Source organism: Vipera berus (assembly GCF_964194415.1).
Source record: "Vipera berus genome assembly, chromosome: 4".
In the NCBI taxonomy this organism is placed as follows: Eukaryota; Metazoa; Chordata; class Lepidosauria; order Squamata; family Viperidae; genus Vipera; species Vipera berus.
The window spans coordinates 112468743-112486019 of NC_138206.1; the positions used below are offsets into that span (position 1 = coordinate 112468743).

At 40.4% G+C, this 17277-nt stretch overlaps 1 protein-coding gene across 1 annotated transcript in view; it reads left to right on the top strand.

Moving 5' to 3' along the window:
* Positions 1 to 17277, top strand: part of KLHL1 (kelch like family member 1) — a gene marked incomplete at its 5' end in the record, with an annotated part of 135141 nt that overhangs the window by 96417 nt on the left and 21447 nt on the right. The window contains 2 exons of the mRNA XM_081326408.1: positions 3791 to 4015; positions 14331 to 14493. Coding sequence (XP_081182534.1) covers positions 3791 to 4015; positions 14331 to 14493 — 388 coding nt within the window. The remainder of the gene's footprint in view (positions 1 to 3790; positions 4016 to 14330; positions 14494 to 17277) is intronic.

A 17277-nucleotide genomic window follows, 5' to 3' on the forward strand; every position in this document is an offset into this window, starting at 1 on the left:
TTTTAAAATGTATTAGCCAAGTTACAATTACAAAGATTCAGTTTTGGTTTGGGATACCACAATTCAAGCAATGACTTCTGTAAATTGGCGAAGTCCATGATATTTTCGAGCAATCTGCTTGGTAATACGATACAAAGAATGTTGCATTTAACTCAGTCTAATTAGAGGGTGAATTCATTTGTATAAGTTCTTGTTCTGAATTAACATCTATGGGGGGAAAAAAGCATTTAAATATAATCGAATGCCGCATTAGCTCATATTTCTTGTGCTAAGGAGCAAATTAGAAGAAAATTTAATATCTACGGTTGTGTTGATTATAATTATTCTATTAGACTGAGATTCAAATAAAATTCACATTGCACAACAACTTTTATTACCATTAAACACTTTCATTTCAACCATGTTTAATGGGTCTTTTGTTTGTTGTTGTTGGTTTTTTTCAATTAAGAGAGTAGCTATTTCATTTCTCTATAAAACCTTTAGTTTGAAAGACTGTTTTACAGAAACAGCACAACGGTAGAGAAATAAGTTAAAAAATATTTAATGCTAAACAATAACAAACTTTCTTTCACGCTGATTTTGAATACTTCTCATTTAGAAAGGTTTCCTTAAAACAAACCAACAAACCCAGAAGTGCATTGTTTTGTATTCTGTTGGTTAAGACTTTACATTTGGATGGGCTACTTCCTACAATCTTCTGTTCTAAAAATGAGAGCAGTTCAAGGGGAAGGGACATTAACATGATATCGGTTGGGGTGCCACGACTGTTACGCCCCTGTCATGGACCGATCATCACCTCCTACGGCTAGACTTCCCCTTTGCCACCCCCCGCCGTGGGTGCACGGTGCCAACCAGATGGTACCGCCCTAGGCACCTAATGGACCCTGATAGGTTCCAGGCAGCGCTTGGGGACACACATGCACTCCCTGCTCACAGCTCGGCGGATGCCTTAGTGGAAGCCTGGGAAAAGGCAGCCACGGAGGCTCTGGACCGAGTTGTACCCCTGCGGCCTCTGACCCGGCGCAGATCCCAGCGAGCCCCATGGTTCACCGCGGAGCTCCGGGAGATGAAGCGTCGGAGATGGGGCCTAGAGAGCCGTTGGAGATCCAGTCGATCCGAATCCGACCGATTGCGATTAAGAATCCTCAGCAGGTCTTATCTCACTGCGATAAGGGTGGCAAAATCCAACTACTTTTCCACCCTCATCGCGTCCGCAGATAATCGCCCGGCTGCCTTGTTCAGGGTGACTCGCTCCCTACTGAACCAAGAGGTGAGGGAGGAACCCTTGCAGGGTCTATCCGAGGAATTCGGTCAATATCTGCTGGATAAAATTGCTCGGATTCGAACCGGCCTGGACTCCAACTGGGCTGAGTTGGAAGAACAAGAAATGGACAGTCTTGTCGACGTCATCTGGGAGGAATTTGATCCTGTGACTCCTAAGGAAGTGGACAGGATTATGAGGAGGTTGAGCTCCTCCACATGCTTACTGGACCCGTGCCCTTCCTGGCTGGCTTATGCGGCTCGAGAGGGGACACGAGGCTGGTTCCTGGCGGTCATCTCTGCTTCTCTGAGTGAGGGTCACTTCCCCACCGCCTTGAAGGAGGCGGTGGTGAGAGCTCTCCTCAAGAAGCCCACCTTGGACCCATCCTCATTGAATAACTTTCGTCCAGTCTCCAATCTTCGCTTCCTTGCGAAGGTTGTTGAGAGCGTGGTGGCGCACCAACTTCCTCAGGTCCTGGATGAAGCGGTTTATCTAGACCCGTACCAATCGGGCTTCAGGCCGGGCTACAGCACGGAGACGGCATTGGTCGCTCTGATGAATGATCTCTGGAGAGCCTGGGACAGGGGCCATTCCTCTGTCCTAGTCTTATTAGACCTTTCGGCGGCTTTCGATACCATCGACCATGGTATCTTGCTGCGACGCCTCAGGGGACTGGGAGTGGGAGGCACGGTTCTGCGTTGGTTCTCCTCCTTTCTCCAGGGTCGCTCGCAGTCGGTGCTGGCAGGGGGACAGAGGTCGACCCCGAGGCCTCTCGTTTGCGGAGTCCCTCAGGGGTCGGTCCTCTCGCCTCTCCTGTTCAACATCTACATGAAACCGCTGGGTGAGATCATTCGCAGCTTTGGAGTAGGGTACCATCAGTATGCTGATGACACCCAGCTTTTCATCTCAACTCCAAACAACATCAGTGATGCCATCGACGTGATGTCCCGCTGCCTGAAAGCGGTCCGGGAATGGATGGGGAGGAACAGGCTTCAACTGAACCCGGACAAGACTGAATGGCTGTACGTACCGGCAAGCCAGGATACTCAGAGCATCCCATCCCTTAACATCGGGGATGAGTTACTACCCCCTGTTGATAGGGCCCGCAACCTGGGTGTCCTCCTAGACTCACAGCTCTCCCTGGAAGATCACATAGGAGCTGTGACCAAGGGGGCCTTCTCCCGGGTTCAACTGGTGCGCCAACTACGGCCTTATCTGGACCTGGATGCCTTACGTACAGTCACCCATGCCCTTGTGACCTCTCGCCTAGACTACTGTAACGCTCTCTACATGGGGCTGCCCTTGAGATCCACTCGGAAGCTTCAACTGGTGCAAAGTGCAGCGGCACGGACACTTTTGGGAGCCTCCCGATACTCCCATATCACACCTCTCCTCCGTGCGCTGCACTGGCTTCCGGTTGCCTTCCGAGTGAAGTTCAAGGTGCTAACAATGACATACAAAGCCCTACATGGCATGGGTCCGGACTACCTACGGGAGCACCTTCTGCCAATGTCAACACCCCACCGCCCGCCCTGTGCGCTCCCACAGAGAGGGCCTCCTCAGGGTGCCACCGCTCAAGGAATGTCGGCTGGTGGCCCCCAGGGGGAGGGCATTCTCAGTGGGTGCGCCAGCCCTCTGGAACTGCTTACCAACTGAAATCCGGATGGCCCCCGACCTCCGCACCTTCCGGCGCGACTTAAAGACTTACCTATTCCAGCAGTCCGGCCTGGCCTGATAGCTCTGATAGCTCTAATTGGGGTCCCAGTTTGTTTTGTTTTGATTATTGTTTTTCAATACTGTTTCATTATGTTGCCTATCTTACTCTGTACACCACCCCGAGTCCCTCGGGAGAAGGGCGGTTTATAAAAACAAATAAATAAATAAATAATAAATAACTCAGATAGGAAGTTAACAACAAGCCCTCTTTGCTGGTTGTCGAAGCTTCTACCCAAGATGCTTTAACTTGGGTTCCTACAGTGAAAAGAAGTTTCAGTGGCCCATATTGGTAAGAAATGCTACAGAAGACAGAAATGGGCAAAACTGACAGAAAATGTAGGAAGAGTAATCCTTAAATCTGAGCCTCCCAATAGGTGGATCCAACTAGCAGCAGGAGAAATTCCAACCAAAACATACACCAGATGTAGTAACCGAGGGCTTTAATGAGGTATGAATTCTCTCATCTGAATTTTAAAATAATTAATTTGTTCCCCTTGAGCTTCCTGTATGATAAGCTGCCAAAATAATAGGGAAGTGAAACCTGAAACGGCTGCTTAGGAACTGTGAGAATTACACAGATACACTCTGTCTTGATAACTGGATTCAAGGATCTGTGCCTTTGCCAAGATTGCTGGGCTTCTGTTTTTCACTACAATGGAAAGAAATGTGTTGAATGAATGTGTTTCCTGATAAATAATGAGGCTCAGGTGTTTACTTTAAAAGAGGGCTTTTTTTCCAATTATTATTATTGCTATAAATCATGTGAGTCGTTCTGTGCTCTCACTAATTTCATTATTGATGTTCCCTCAGCAGGTGCTACAACCATTGAGAAATACGATCTTAGGACCAATATATGGATCCAGGCTGGAGTAATGAATGGAAGAAGGCTACAGTTTGGTGTGGCTGTTATTGATGACAAGCTCTTTGTTATTGGAGGGCGAGATGGCTTAAAGACATTAAACACGGTCGAATGTTATAATCCGAAGACAAAAGCTTGGACCGTCTTGCCTCCAATGTCAACTCACAGACATGGCTTAGGTAAGAGTTCCCTTTATGAAAGGTGACTTTGATCACCAAATAAAAGTGTGTGATTTTATGTCAATAGCCAAAAGTCAGTTAGAGGCAAGCCAGTGCCAAAACAAAATGAATATAATTCTCTATTCTTAAAATGATCCATCAGTAAAAAAGACGTTGAAATTTGGGGCAGCTTTCATATCTAATGTAACTTAGAGAAAATGTCAGTTAGACTTAATTGAGTAAACTTAGCATTACTTTATTCGTAGTGGTAGGAAATATCAAGAGGGCACAAAGAGAGATTGAAAGTCTCTACTTTATTGTGATTTTAGGATATAAGATATCACATGCTTTGTAAATAAACTTCAGAATACATTTTTAACTAACGATAAACACCTAGTATTTTTTCCCAAGAAACATACTTGTAGTTATAATTTAGTGACTGAACACAGTCATATAGAGACACGATTATTACAGTCTTCAGATTACAAGTAGATCCCTAGCTTTTCATCACAGAAAATGTTTGAAATGAGTTCTTGCTTTGTTTTCTGAAGATTAGTAGTGTTTTGAATTGATTGCTGACCTTATAGATAAATCCTGATCTGTTCTTCAGGTGTCGTGGAAAAAAATCCATTAAAAGACACAAGACAGCACATTACAGACATCTCACTTTAGGAATCAGAGGTTTATGTATTGAAATTTAGAACACAAAGCAGTCACTACATACTTGCAATGAGGACCAGCTTTGGACCAGCAGTCATAGAGATGGCTAGGGGCAAGTGGCCTCAACCACATCCATACTACATCTTTTATACCTTATATCTTAAACCACAAGCAGATGGTCAGCAACCCTGCACTTTCTGCAGACTTTCTGCTGATCGTAACTTTCCACATACCTGCGTACATCGGAACCCGCACCCATCAGCTACTTTCAGTTCTCTGTTTCTCACAGTTCCAGTCCTTATGTTCTAAATATATTTGAAACAAGCAAGCATAGCAAAATCATATTAAGTAAAGTACAGTTGCAATTGGGATTACAAATAGCGCCTTCGAATTGTAAAACTGAGCATAGCACAGACTTTGGTTCAATACTTTGTCCATGAGGCCTGATTTAGTTCACCTGTGCCTAGAAGAACAATAGCCAATATTTTCGTTTCTCACAAGGGGTTGAGGACAACTTTCTGCAGCCAACTCACGCTGGCCAGCACACCATGGCCAACTTATCACTGGACAACTCTCCACAGGCAACCTCCCAGGGGACAACTTTCTGCTGGACAATTCACTCTTGCAATTGTGGATTGACTTTCTTTATTTTATTATTATTGACCATGATCCCTTTGAAATTAATTTAAATTTTGTATTTGTGGAATCATCCTGTGGCGAGTTATTCCATGGTAAGTTGTCCACTGTGAGTTGTCCTGCAGCAAGTTGGCTGTAGTGAGTTGGCCATGGTGAGTTGGCCCATTCCAGTTCTTCAGATGGGCCTTTAGGTGTTTCAAAGAATATTTGGAAAATAGCTATTCTATTTTTTATTTCTAATCTGGGACCTGAGTAATCAACACTGATTTTAAAGCATAAAACAACAACAAAAATTCCCTACTTTTTAATGAAATGGTAAGCTAAGAGAGAAAAGAATGGAAGAAGAATTGTTTTTCATCAAAATTTGATCAGTACTTCGTCATAACTCCTTGCCCCCCAATATGGATTTAGCTGCTGCCTTTATAACTCAAAGTAATGTTTAAAAGCCATTAAACCTTTGTCTTCCTATCTCAGTTTGTCATGCCTTCTATATTATAATGCCTTCTTATCCTTTCCTTAAAAGTAGCTTACATAAAAACTAAAAAGATGGCAGTAGCAGGATTATTCTCCCTAACTTTTCTAGACTACAAGCTTAAACGAGAATAGTTGCTTCTCTATGGATGACACTTTATTCTTGTCAGCTAGTAGATGTCAGAATTGAGGAGCCAAGAGAAATATAGGGAACTTGATGTATCACTAATAAGAAGAACTTCAAGGTAATAGTAACAGATGGTCGTGTTTTGATTTACATAGATGTTAGAGATATTTTAAACAAGAGAGCTTGCCTGGCTGGAGAGACAGTGCAAATGTTTAAAATTTGAAATGCTCTGCCCTGGATTTGGAACATGTTGTTTCAATAATTCTGGAATCACTTTGGGTTTGAAATGCAGTGTTTCAGATGCCAAGGAGAGATTTTTTTTCCCCAAGCTCAAAACGTTTCAGACGTAATCAAGACAGTTCAGTTTGAATGGTTCAAATTTGAAAGCTTTTTCAAGACGATAGTGACAGATGTGAAGGACTGTACACAGGACTGTAGCCAATTCATTGTGCAGTACTTTTTAATCAATACAATTTTGAAAGGCATAGCATTAACTGAATATATGACACATTGAGGTCAACGATGATTAAGGTCACATAGTTTTTGCACTGTTTTCTCTGCGTTTGTATAAGTATGAATTAAAGCTACATTTAGGTAAGGATTAGAACTGATTAAAATCTTCCAGAATAACTGTGGAACAAAATCCTTTGCCTTTCTCATAAATTTCTTCCCCTTATAAGTCTACTTCAATGAAAAGAGCATTGGATAAGCTTTATATTGTGGTAGATGAATTTTCATTGCATTTTAAATCAAGGTGTAATTATCATTACCCACATTCTTATTCCTTTTCTTTATATTCTTTTATTCATCGTCTAGAGCAGTTTAACAAGAAGTATGTCAATGTTTGCAGTGGATTAAATTACAGGGCAGTGGTCTAACCTTTTCTGTTTTCATCAGCAATTTCTTTAAAATTCAGCAGTCTTCTCCAACAGAAGTGTGAGCGTAATCCTTGCTCATTACGCTGACTCAGCTATTACAGATTGTGAACTTTAACCAAGAAAAATAAACACATATCTTAGTTATTTCATGAGACTGATTACTATGTACTAACTAGGACATAAGAATATACATGATAGAGAAAACTGGATTTAGGGTTATGGTGTGTACCCCCAGATGCTAAATATAGGATATGTACTTTTTTAAAAAAAATACAAAAGGTTTCCAGCATGTTAGATCTAGAGACAGGGAAATATTTTCCAACTTCCCATGGCAATAATTTAAAACTATTTGTTAAAGCAGTCTTTAGACCAGAAGGGAGAATGAATACAGAAACACAACAACAACAAACATTTATTAGTAAAGTAAAGGTAAAGTTTCCCCCGCACATGCGTGCTAGTCGTTTCCGACTCTAGGGGCCGGTGCTCATCTCCGTTTCAAAGCCGAAGAGCCAGCGTTTGTCCGAGGACATCTCCGTGGTCATGTGGCCGGCATGACTAGACGCCAAAGGCGCACGGAACGCTGTTACCTTCCCACCGTAGTGGTCCCTATTTTTCTACTTGCATTTTTACGTGCTTTCGAACTGCTAGGTTGGCAGAAGCTGGGACGAGTAACAGGCGCTCACTCTGTTACGCGGCACTCGGGATTCGACCCGCCAAACTGCCGACCTTCCGATCGACAAGCTCAGCGTCCTAACCCACTGAGCCACCGTGTCCCCTAAACATTTATTATATAAGGTCAATCATAAAGGTTAAAACAACCTAATGCAATTTTAAAATGCTACAGAACTTTATCAATTCAGTAAACAACCTAGTCTGTATGTTGGATCTGGCCTAAGGGAGTCTTCTCGCTTGGGCACAGAATGTAGTTCTTGCATTGCTGATTACAAGATGCTTATATTTTAGGAGAAATTCTAAATCCAATTGGTGTAAATGGCAGGCTAGACTATCCATTAAGGCTTGCATTCCTTGTATAATCTAGACATATTCTAAGGTGTTTTTTTTAATTTTCACTAGGGAGCCAGGCTTGTCCGATGGCATTTATCACACATCCTTGCTGTAAGAAAAGCACTACAAAAGGGCTGTGCTGTTGTATCTTAAGTGAGGATTCAATCCAACTTCACTTGGGTGAATTTGAGCCCCACTTAACAGAACTTAGCTTTGATCTGATATTATCCAGAACTGTAGTGTCGCCAGAGATATTTCCTGAAGTAGACACCTTATGGCTGCTGTCTTATTTAATGCAAAGATCTTGGCTTGAGTGCGCTCTGGACTCCATTCTTATGCCGTCTCTCTCTTCCCCTCTCTTCTCAATTCATGCACATACAAGAATGGTGGTTTCAGTGCTTTCTGGGTGATTGGATGCTTGCTTGTTTGCCTTTTATGGCTCCATTCTCATGACGTTCAACATCAACGTGCAACAATTGATAGGAGGTAATTTGAGCGTGGGAGTTTTGTACCAAACTAATACAAGTACTAATACCACTTTACAATGCTTTGGTAAGGCCACACCTGGAATACTGCATCCAGTTTTGGTCACCACGATGTAAAAAAGATGTCGAGACTCTAGAAAGGGTACAGAGAAGAGCAACAAAGATGATTGGGGGACTGGAGGCTAAAACATATAGGGAACGGTTGCTGGAATTGGTATGTCAAGTTTAATGAAGAGGAGGACTAGGGGTGACATGATAGCAGTGTTCCAATATCTCAGGGGCTGCCACAAAGAAGAGGGAGTCAAGCTATTCTCCAAAGCGCCTGAAAGCAGGACAAGAAGCAACGGATGGAAACTAGTCAAGGAGAGAAGCAACCTAGAACTAAGGAGAAAATTCCTGACAGTTAGAACAACTAACCAGTGGAACAACCTGCCTCCAAAAGCGGTGAATGCTCCAACACTGGAAGTTTTTAAGAAGAGACTGGACAGCCATTTGCCTGAAATGGTATAGGGTTTCCTGCCTGAGCAGGGGGGGTTGGACTAGATGACCTCCAAGGTCCCTTCCAAATAATAATAATAATAATAATAATAATAATAATAATAATAATAATAATAATAATAATAATAATAATAATAATAATAATAATAATAATAATAATAATAATAGTTATTTTATTATTATTATTATTATTATTATTATTATTATTAATATTATTATTATTATTATTATTATTATTATTATTATTATCATCTGTAAGAGTAAGCTCTATTTGCCCTAACATGCAATTCCAGAAAAGGTGTGCAGGTTTTCAATCATTATTTGTAAATAGAATCATTTTGGGAAGGGTGGGGGCTGGAATGAATGGGAAGTTCAATACGTTGAATCTAATCCTACTGGTGAGTGAAACCAGACACCCATAAACACAAAATCTTAGTGATTGGATACTCTTCTAGACTCAACGGTCAACTTGAATTCCTACTTTCAACTGTGTGCAGGAGGGTCTTTTCATAATGGAGGTTGATGTGCCAATTGTATCTATTGTTGGAGAATGCAGATGTAGCCACAGTGGTAGATAGCATAATTATAACACACCTGAATTAGAAAGTTTAATTACTCCGGAATGCAACGTTCTTATTGCTCGTATGAGATATGTTCCCAATGGTTTCTGGATCATAACCCCCCAAAAAACCCCTCTGAATCCAGGATATCTGAACCAATGCATGAAGCCCTATGCTTATATCACAACATCTGGAGTCACATCCCCATGAAATACTTTTTGGTGGTGTTTCTGCCTTACTTGTTTTATTCATAATTATCCAGAAGCTGTTAAAAGACCTTTCTATTTAGGAAGGTAGTAATTAAATAACTTAAATAAAGGAGAATATTAGTAGTTCAGGGTTGAAATGAGGGGTCTTTGGTGCTCTTTGAACTTGGTTGTTTTTGGGACATTTCATCACCCATACTAGATAACAACATCAGTGCTACTCATGTCACTTAGCACTAGCACTGATAAAGGTAAAGTTAAAGGTTCCCCCGCACATGCATGCTAGTCGTTTTCAACTCTAGGGGCCGGTGCTCATCTCCGTTTCAAAGCCGAAGAGCCAGCGCTTGTCCGAGGACGTCTCCGTGGTCATGTGGCCGGCATGACTAGACGCCAAAGGCGCACAGAATGCTGTTACCTTCCCACCGTAGTGGTCCCTATTTTTCTACTTGCATTTTTACGTGCTTTCGAACTGCTAGGTTGGCAGAAGCTGGGATGAGTAACAGGCGCTCACTCTGTTATGCGGCACTCGGGATTCGACCCGCCAAATTGCCGACCTTCTGATCGACAAGCTCAGCGTCCTAACCCACTGAGCCACCGTGTCCCTAGCACTGATGATCATACCTAATTTAAGTAATGAAATGTCTGCAAGAAAACAACCAAGCTCAGAGAGCGCCAAGCACCCCTCAGGTTAAATAATTGTGAATGTCCATATTATATTTATCATTGGTCTCTGAATAAACTAAAATATTTAGAGCGCACTTGCAGTATTTTCAGAAGCACTTTTGGATTCTGTTGAGACTAAACGCACATAATACTTTCTTTCTCTTTTAGCGCTAACCATGTAAAATCTTTTATCAAAGAGACAGCAGCCATCAAAATTGTGGAATTAAAAAGATAGCCCTCTCCATCCCAAAACTCCATTCCAGAGTTTTGTGGATGGAGGCCTTCTCTTTTTGCTCCCTGGAACACGTTGTCAAAGATTATAGACTCACGTCCTAAGTATCCCTTCAATTTCCAGATTTTATATCTTATATAAAACAGTGCAGTAAAGCTAAATGTCCAATTGATCAGGTCCAAGGATGTGTAACAAAAATTGGTTACTACATTTGAAAGAGTTTGTGATTTTTACATACACCTTCCGCAGTTTTATTACTTTCTAAATAACGGTGGTACTTTTTCAATTTATTTTCACTGCCCTGAGGGTCCCATATTTATTAAAAAAAATTGCTTTCCCCAAATCACAGAAACATTCAGGTATTTTTAATGAACTTTTCCTGTGTGTGTGTGTGTGTGTGTGTGTGTGTGTGTATGTCTCTATGTTTCTTCGTGTGTGTGTGTGAGAGAGAGAGAGAGAGAGAAAGAGAGAGAAAGGGGAAAAAAGATCAATTATCTAGTTCTGATGTATTTCTATTGATAATCAAAACACATTTACATTTTTACCTGAGATTCATTTCTTTTAAGTTATAAAGGATGCCAAAAATCAAATATTCCTTTATACATGCTAGTAATACAAATGCAACCCTTTAAAAAATGGATTCAAAAGAACTCATGGAAAATAAGATTTTGGAGATTTGCCTATAATGAGACTCCTCGGCTAAAGAAATAAACACGATTCCCCTGTTTATTATTTCCTCTCAACAAAAGGCCTTTGTGGGGGGTCTCATATTATATTCTCTGCATGTCCAGACTGTTGTTGTTTTTTAAAGAATCAAATAGATTCACACTGTCTGTTTATTGGGAACAGTACTGGTTATATGGGCATACATTGTCAGAATTAGGTTGGAGAAAAACAACTTTTCTTCCTGGACAAAAGAAGAAACGTTGACTTAATTCTGACACCACCTTGTCATGGAAGCTGCCTAAATGTTGAATAGATAGTTCACAACTTACGACCATTTGTTTAACCACAGAGTGACAAAAGTGCTGAAAATAAGGACTCATAACCTATCTTTGAACTTACAACCATTGCATTATCCCCATGGTCCCATGATCACAAATTGAGTCTTAGCAACCAGCTTGCTTTCAAAATGGTTGCAACATCCTGTGGTCACATGATCATGATCTGCAACCTTCCCAGCCAGTCAAATTGTGTGTGTGTGTGTTTGTGTGTGTGTGTGTGATCCAGACTTTCTTAACCATATGATTCAGTTAACGCCCACGGCAAAAATGATTGCAAAATAGGATTTGGTTATTTGATGAGTTGCTTAATGACTACGCTTTAAGGTATCTAAAACATACAGGAATATCCCAAAAGCTGAGATACTTTTCATGTTTTTCACTTAGCAACCAAAATTCCAGCCCCAGCTGAGGTTGCAAGTTACAGTTTAATTTATATTATCTAGAGACTTCTTCATACATAAGAGAATGGCTGCTCTAATTGTCTGAACGTCAACCAGACATGGTTCATGCTTAGGCTAGTTTGGAACCTCATGGTTACAGAAGGTAGTAGGAAGATAAATGGATGGAGGGATACATGAAAGAAAGAGAGGCAGATGAAAGAGGGAAAGAGAGAAAGAGAGGTGTTGCTTGAATTAAACAGAGTATAAAAGAAGGAAGTTAAATATTCACTGGAGGAAAAAATATATTTTAGCTTTAAGTACATTTGGAATAGTTTTCTCTCTTATCCTTCTGTTCTGCGTGAGAAGTGTTCATCTTCAGTTATCTCAACAAGTTATAAGAGCCCCTTAAAAGGATGTGTCCTATTAACAGCATAAAGCTTAGAATTCCGTAAGATGATTAAGAGATCTGAAGTCTGAAAATAAGCCATGTAGTTTCAGTATTCATTCTGTCTGCAGATCTAATGGTCCCCATGTGAGCAATAGCAGAGCATGAAAAGCTGTCATTTCGCTGACATGTGGTCTACTGTGACAGAGAAGCTGCATGGGAGAGGCAACACTGACACCTGCTTTACAACTACTCCATTGAGGTTGATTTTGGTGGCCTGGAAAAGCAGGATAAACCATCCAAAGATTGTGAGTCAGGAGAGTTGAATGCATTTTTGATGTTCATATCCAGATGTTGGAAATGCACAGCAGAAGAGAACAGTCTGGCTTTGTGCCCCAGTTGTGACTATACGGGAACACTTATTGCTCCCTGTCCTTCCACCCTGTCCTTCCACCCATCCTTCTGCTGATGTGATGGCAAAATTTCAGGAAGGAAAGAGTTAATGTTTGTCTTCTTCCTTCTTTACAATTCTGGGTCATAGTGAGGCCTTCTTCTTTCAAAAATTTCAGATCCTTAGAAAAAAAGATCAGCAAGATTCACTATGTAGTATTTTTTTATATAACCATGGCATATAAGATGTCTTGAGGCCTTTCTGTCCTTGGATAAAGCTATTATAGGCAAATTAGAGAACTTTCAGGAAGGATGAAAGAATATATTTAAGTTAAGCTCAAAAATGTTGGGTCAGGTATCTCAGTCTTGGGAATAAAGAGATCTGCTTCACCCTTGTGGCCTTCTCTGCGCTCTCTATCAAATGCTAAAAAGAAAGCAAACCATTAATAAAAATAACTAGCAAACAAAATCTAAAGCACACAAGAATATTCAGGAATACTTTTTTATGAATCTCTGTGGGCAATCTTTGCACCAGCAGAACTAGTATTTTCAGAATCACTTTTCTTTTTCTTTCTTTTCTTTTTTTTAAAAAAAGGTGAAAATTGCACATGTTGGACATGCCAAGCCTCCACAAGCCAACTCACTGAAGCAACAGAGTGTCAATAAAAGTTAAATGAATCCTAGCCCCCTTTAGAATATTTATCCTGTCTCCTATCATGGTAAAGGTGTGGTGGTCAGTAATTTAAAACACGCTGGAGAAAGCCTGTTCTCTGGTGGGTCAAATCCTCCTACTGTGTAATCCCATTTATATCCCGCCCTTCTCCGAAGACTCAGGGCGGCTTACAATCTAAGAAGCACAAATCAATGTGCTTAGCAATAGCCTTCATGCTATGTATATGCCTGCTTATTAGGGCTTTCGGGGGGCCCTAGCGGCATTTTACAAAGTCAGCTTATTGCCCCCAACAATCTGGGTCCTCATTTTACCTACCTCAGAAGGATGGAAGGCTGAGTCAACCTTGAGCCTGGTGGGACTCGAACCTGCACTAATTGCAGGCAGCTGGTGTTACTTAAGGAGGCATTAGCCCACCGCTCCACCAAGGCTTCTGTCACCTGCCTCAACTCCTGCCCACCTACCAGTTAGAAAGCCCGTAAAGGCAAGTAGATAAATAGGTACTACTTTGGTGGGAAGATCACCAAAGTTCCATGTTTCGCTGTATGCTTTGTGCTTCACTGCAATGTCATGTTGGCCACATGACCACAGAAACGTCTTCAGACAGCTCTGGTTCAATGGCCTAGATGAGCACCGCCCCCTAAAATCAATTATGATTAGTGGAGTAAAACCCACAGGGATTCTGTTTACCTATCATGCTACATCACTGCCATGTTCCCAGAAGTGAAACAAGCAACTGCATAAATAACCAACCAACCCCCCCACCCCCCCACAAGAGAAAGATTCCCCACCCCTGTGAAGAAAATAAATACAGGTTTCTTCACAGCTACCTAAGCAGACTGTGCAATTAAGATGTCCCTTCGTTAGGATATTCATGTTAGTAGGACCTGGCCAGTACTTCTTGGCCCTCTACATTGTGCCCATGATATATTTTGCATTTCTCATTAGCCTTGATGCTGTTACCTCGTTTGGGTAATGAAAAGTCTGCAAGCTCAGAGAGCACCAAGGACCTCACATCAGCCTTTAGAAATCTTTCTTTCCATTGCTGGTCTGTTCTCATGTTCTTTCTCTGCCTCTTCTTTTTAGGAGTTACTGTTCTTGAAGGGCCCATTTATGCAGTAGGAGGTCATGATGGCTGGAGCTATTTGAATACAGTCGAGAGGTGGGACCCACAAAGTCAACAGTGGACCTTTGTGGCCAATATGTCCATTGCCAGAAGCACCGTTGGGGTGGCAGCTTTAAATGGCAAGTGAGTAGGGGGGGGATTGAGAATAGCAACTGGGAGAGACATAGAGATTTGGGCATGCTAGAATGGCTATCTGCAAGAACACTCTACATGTTGTATGAAGCTTTTATTCCCAAGCAGTTTAATTAGAAAGGCAAGTGATGGGCTATTACCTTTTTTCCCCCAATAGTTTTTTCTTCACAATTGTTTGACCTATTTCTCCTTAAAAATTCTTCTCTTTCCTTTCTATTATTGCATCTGATTTAAAATCTCAGTCAGGCATGGGGAGTTGCATAAAATTTAAAGAGTTTATCCAAACCCTTAGCTGGTAATGCCCAGTTATTAGTGCTTGTATATTCTATAATATAGCAATAACAATAGCACTTAGACATATATTGCTTCATAGTTCTTTACAGCCCTCTCTAAGCAGTTTACAGAGTCAGCCTATTGCCTCCAACAGTCTGGGTCCTCATTTTACTGACCTCAGAAGGATGGAAGGCTGTGTCAATCTTGAGGGTTGAACTCCAGGCTGTGGCCTGCAATACTGCATTCGAACCACTGCGCCACCACGGCTCACAGATAATATACCTATCTATTATGTTCCTTGAATGAAATAGAATAAAAATAGAAAATGCAAGCTTTTAATAATTGTAATGAATTCATGGCATACAAACTGTGGAGCATTGAAAGTAACCATTTTGTAGTTTTAATTGCCACAGCAATTAAAGGCTACGAGGAGAATTATCAGATAATTTTGTGGAATTTAAAAGAAAAGCAAGCATTTTAAGCAAGCTTCCTCTGAAGTCAAACTTATGTTAGATGGAGATTGTTTCTAAATTAATCAGCATCAGTTCACACCCTCATGGTTCACTTTTTAGATACAGAAAGGCATATATATATATATATATATATATATATATATATATATATATATATATATATATATATATATATATATATATATATATAGATCCTTGGTTTTTCGGGTTTTTCCCCGCGTAGAACTAAAGGTGTAGGCGCAACGTTTCGACGGAATCCCATCCGTCATCATCAGGCCACCAGCCTGATGATGACGGATGGGATTCCGTCGAAACGTTGCGCCTACACCTTTAGTTCTACGCGGGAAAACCCCCGAAAAACCAAGGATCCACATACAGGCACCCGCGAAAACCTCAGAAAACATATATATATATATATATATATATAATATTCACTATGCTAATATGTGCTTTGTTCACTGTTCTTGTCATCACTGTGTGAAGCCAACCTATGCAACTTGTAAAGTGTGATTTAGGGTCTAGCATGAAGAACTAAGCCACTAAGAGCACACCTGATTTTTTAGCACTGCTGTTTATTGGCTTAATTTCTTAACAGATATTTGAGGACAGGTATTTCTGTCCAATTGATCACTTAGAATTATAGCACTGTAACATAACATCTAGTTTCGGTGATAGCCGTGTGGCTTTAACGGGGAACATTGCAAAATGTTGTCAGTTTTATTTCTTTTCTTCAGACGAATTAATATTATCTGCACACAGGGAGTTGTAGAGTGTCACAGTTCCACATTGTACATTGTCTCGAGGAATCACACAACAGATTCTCATATCTTCCACAGTTTCCAGTTTTGTCTTGGGAACATCAATTTGGCTCGCCTTGGTAAAAGTTGTTCATTGGAAACAGGGTTTAACACTTTTTAAACACCAGAACTACTGTGCACGCCAACTGCTGCATGGAATTTAATGCCACAAACTGAGCTGTTATATGGCAGTTCTGGGAACATTATTCCAGCATAGCAGACTAATATTCTGTTACAGATATTTTAGGGCTGCGGAACCGACCTTTTGTCACTTTTGAAAAATAAATCTCTTTATGATGTTTCTATAGATAACTGCATTGCAAAGTGCCACGATTACACAGAAACTCATTAGCCCTTGACAGATGGTGTGGAATATAGAGAAGTAGCTTTGTGGATGAAGTGTGTAGATGTGTGTGTGTGTGTTTGTGTGTCTGTGTGTGTGAAGGAATGTGTGTGTGCGTGTGTGTGTATGGGAGTGAGTGACATGGAGAGAGAGAACTTCATCCAGTGTTTGAACATTTATTTATTATTTATTTAATAAATGCAAAGAACATCTGAATAGGAGCCTAACCTGTGTAGTCACTAATTCTACAATTGTGCATTTTTTTTTCATTTCTGAAGAAAAACAATGAAGGATGAAAATCTTACATCTTAGATTACTTTCTTAAAAATGCTAGACAGATAGATGATAGATAGATACATAGATAGATAAATACATAGATAGATACATAGATGATAGATGTGATCAATAGATGATAGACATATAGATGATAGAAATAGATTAATAATAGGTAGATAGATATTGATAGATAGATAAATAGATAGATACACAGATAGATGATAGACAGATAGATGATAGAAGTAGATTAATAATAGGTAGATAGATGATAGAAAGATAGATGATAGATAGATAGATAGATAGATAGATAGATAGATAGATAGATAGATAGATGTTAGATGTGATCAATAGATGATAGACATATAGTCGATAGAAATAGATTAATAATAGGTAGATGATAGATAGATGGTAGATGTGATCAATAGATGATAGACAGATAGACAGATGATAGAATTAGATTAATAATAGATAAATAGATAGATAGATAGATAGATAGATAGATAGATAGATAGATAGATAGATAGATGATAGATGTGATCAATAGATGATAGACATATAGTCGATAGAAATAGATTAATAATAGGTAGATGATAGATAGATGGTAGATGTGATC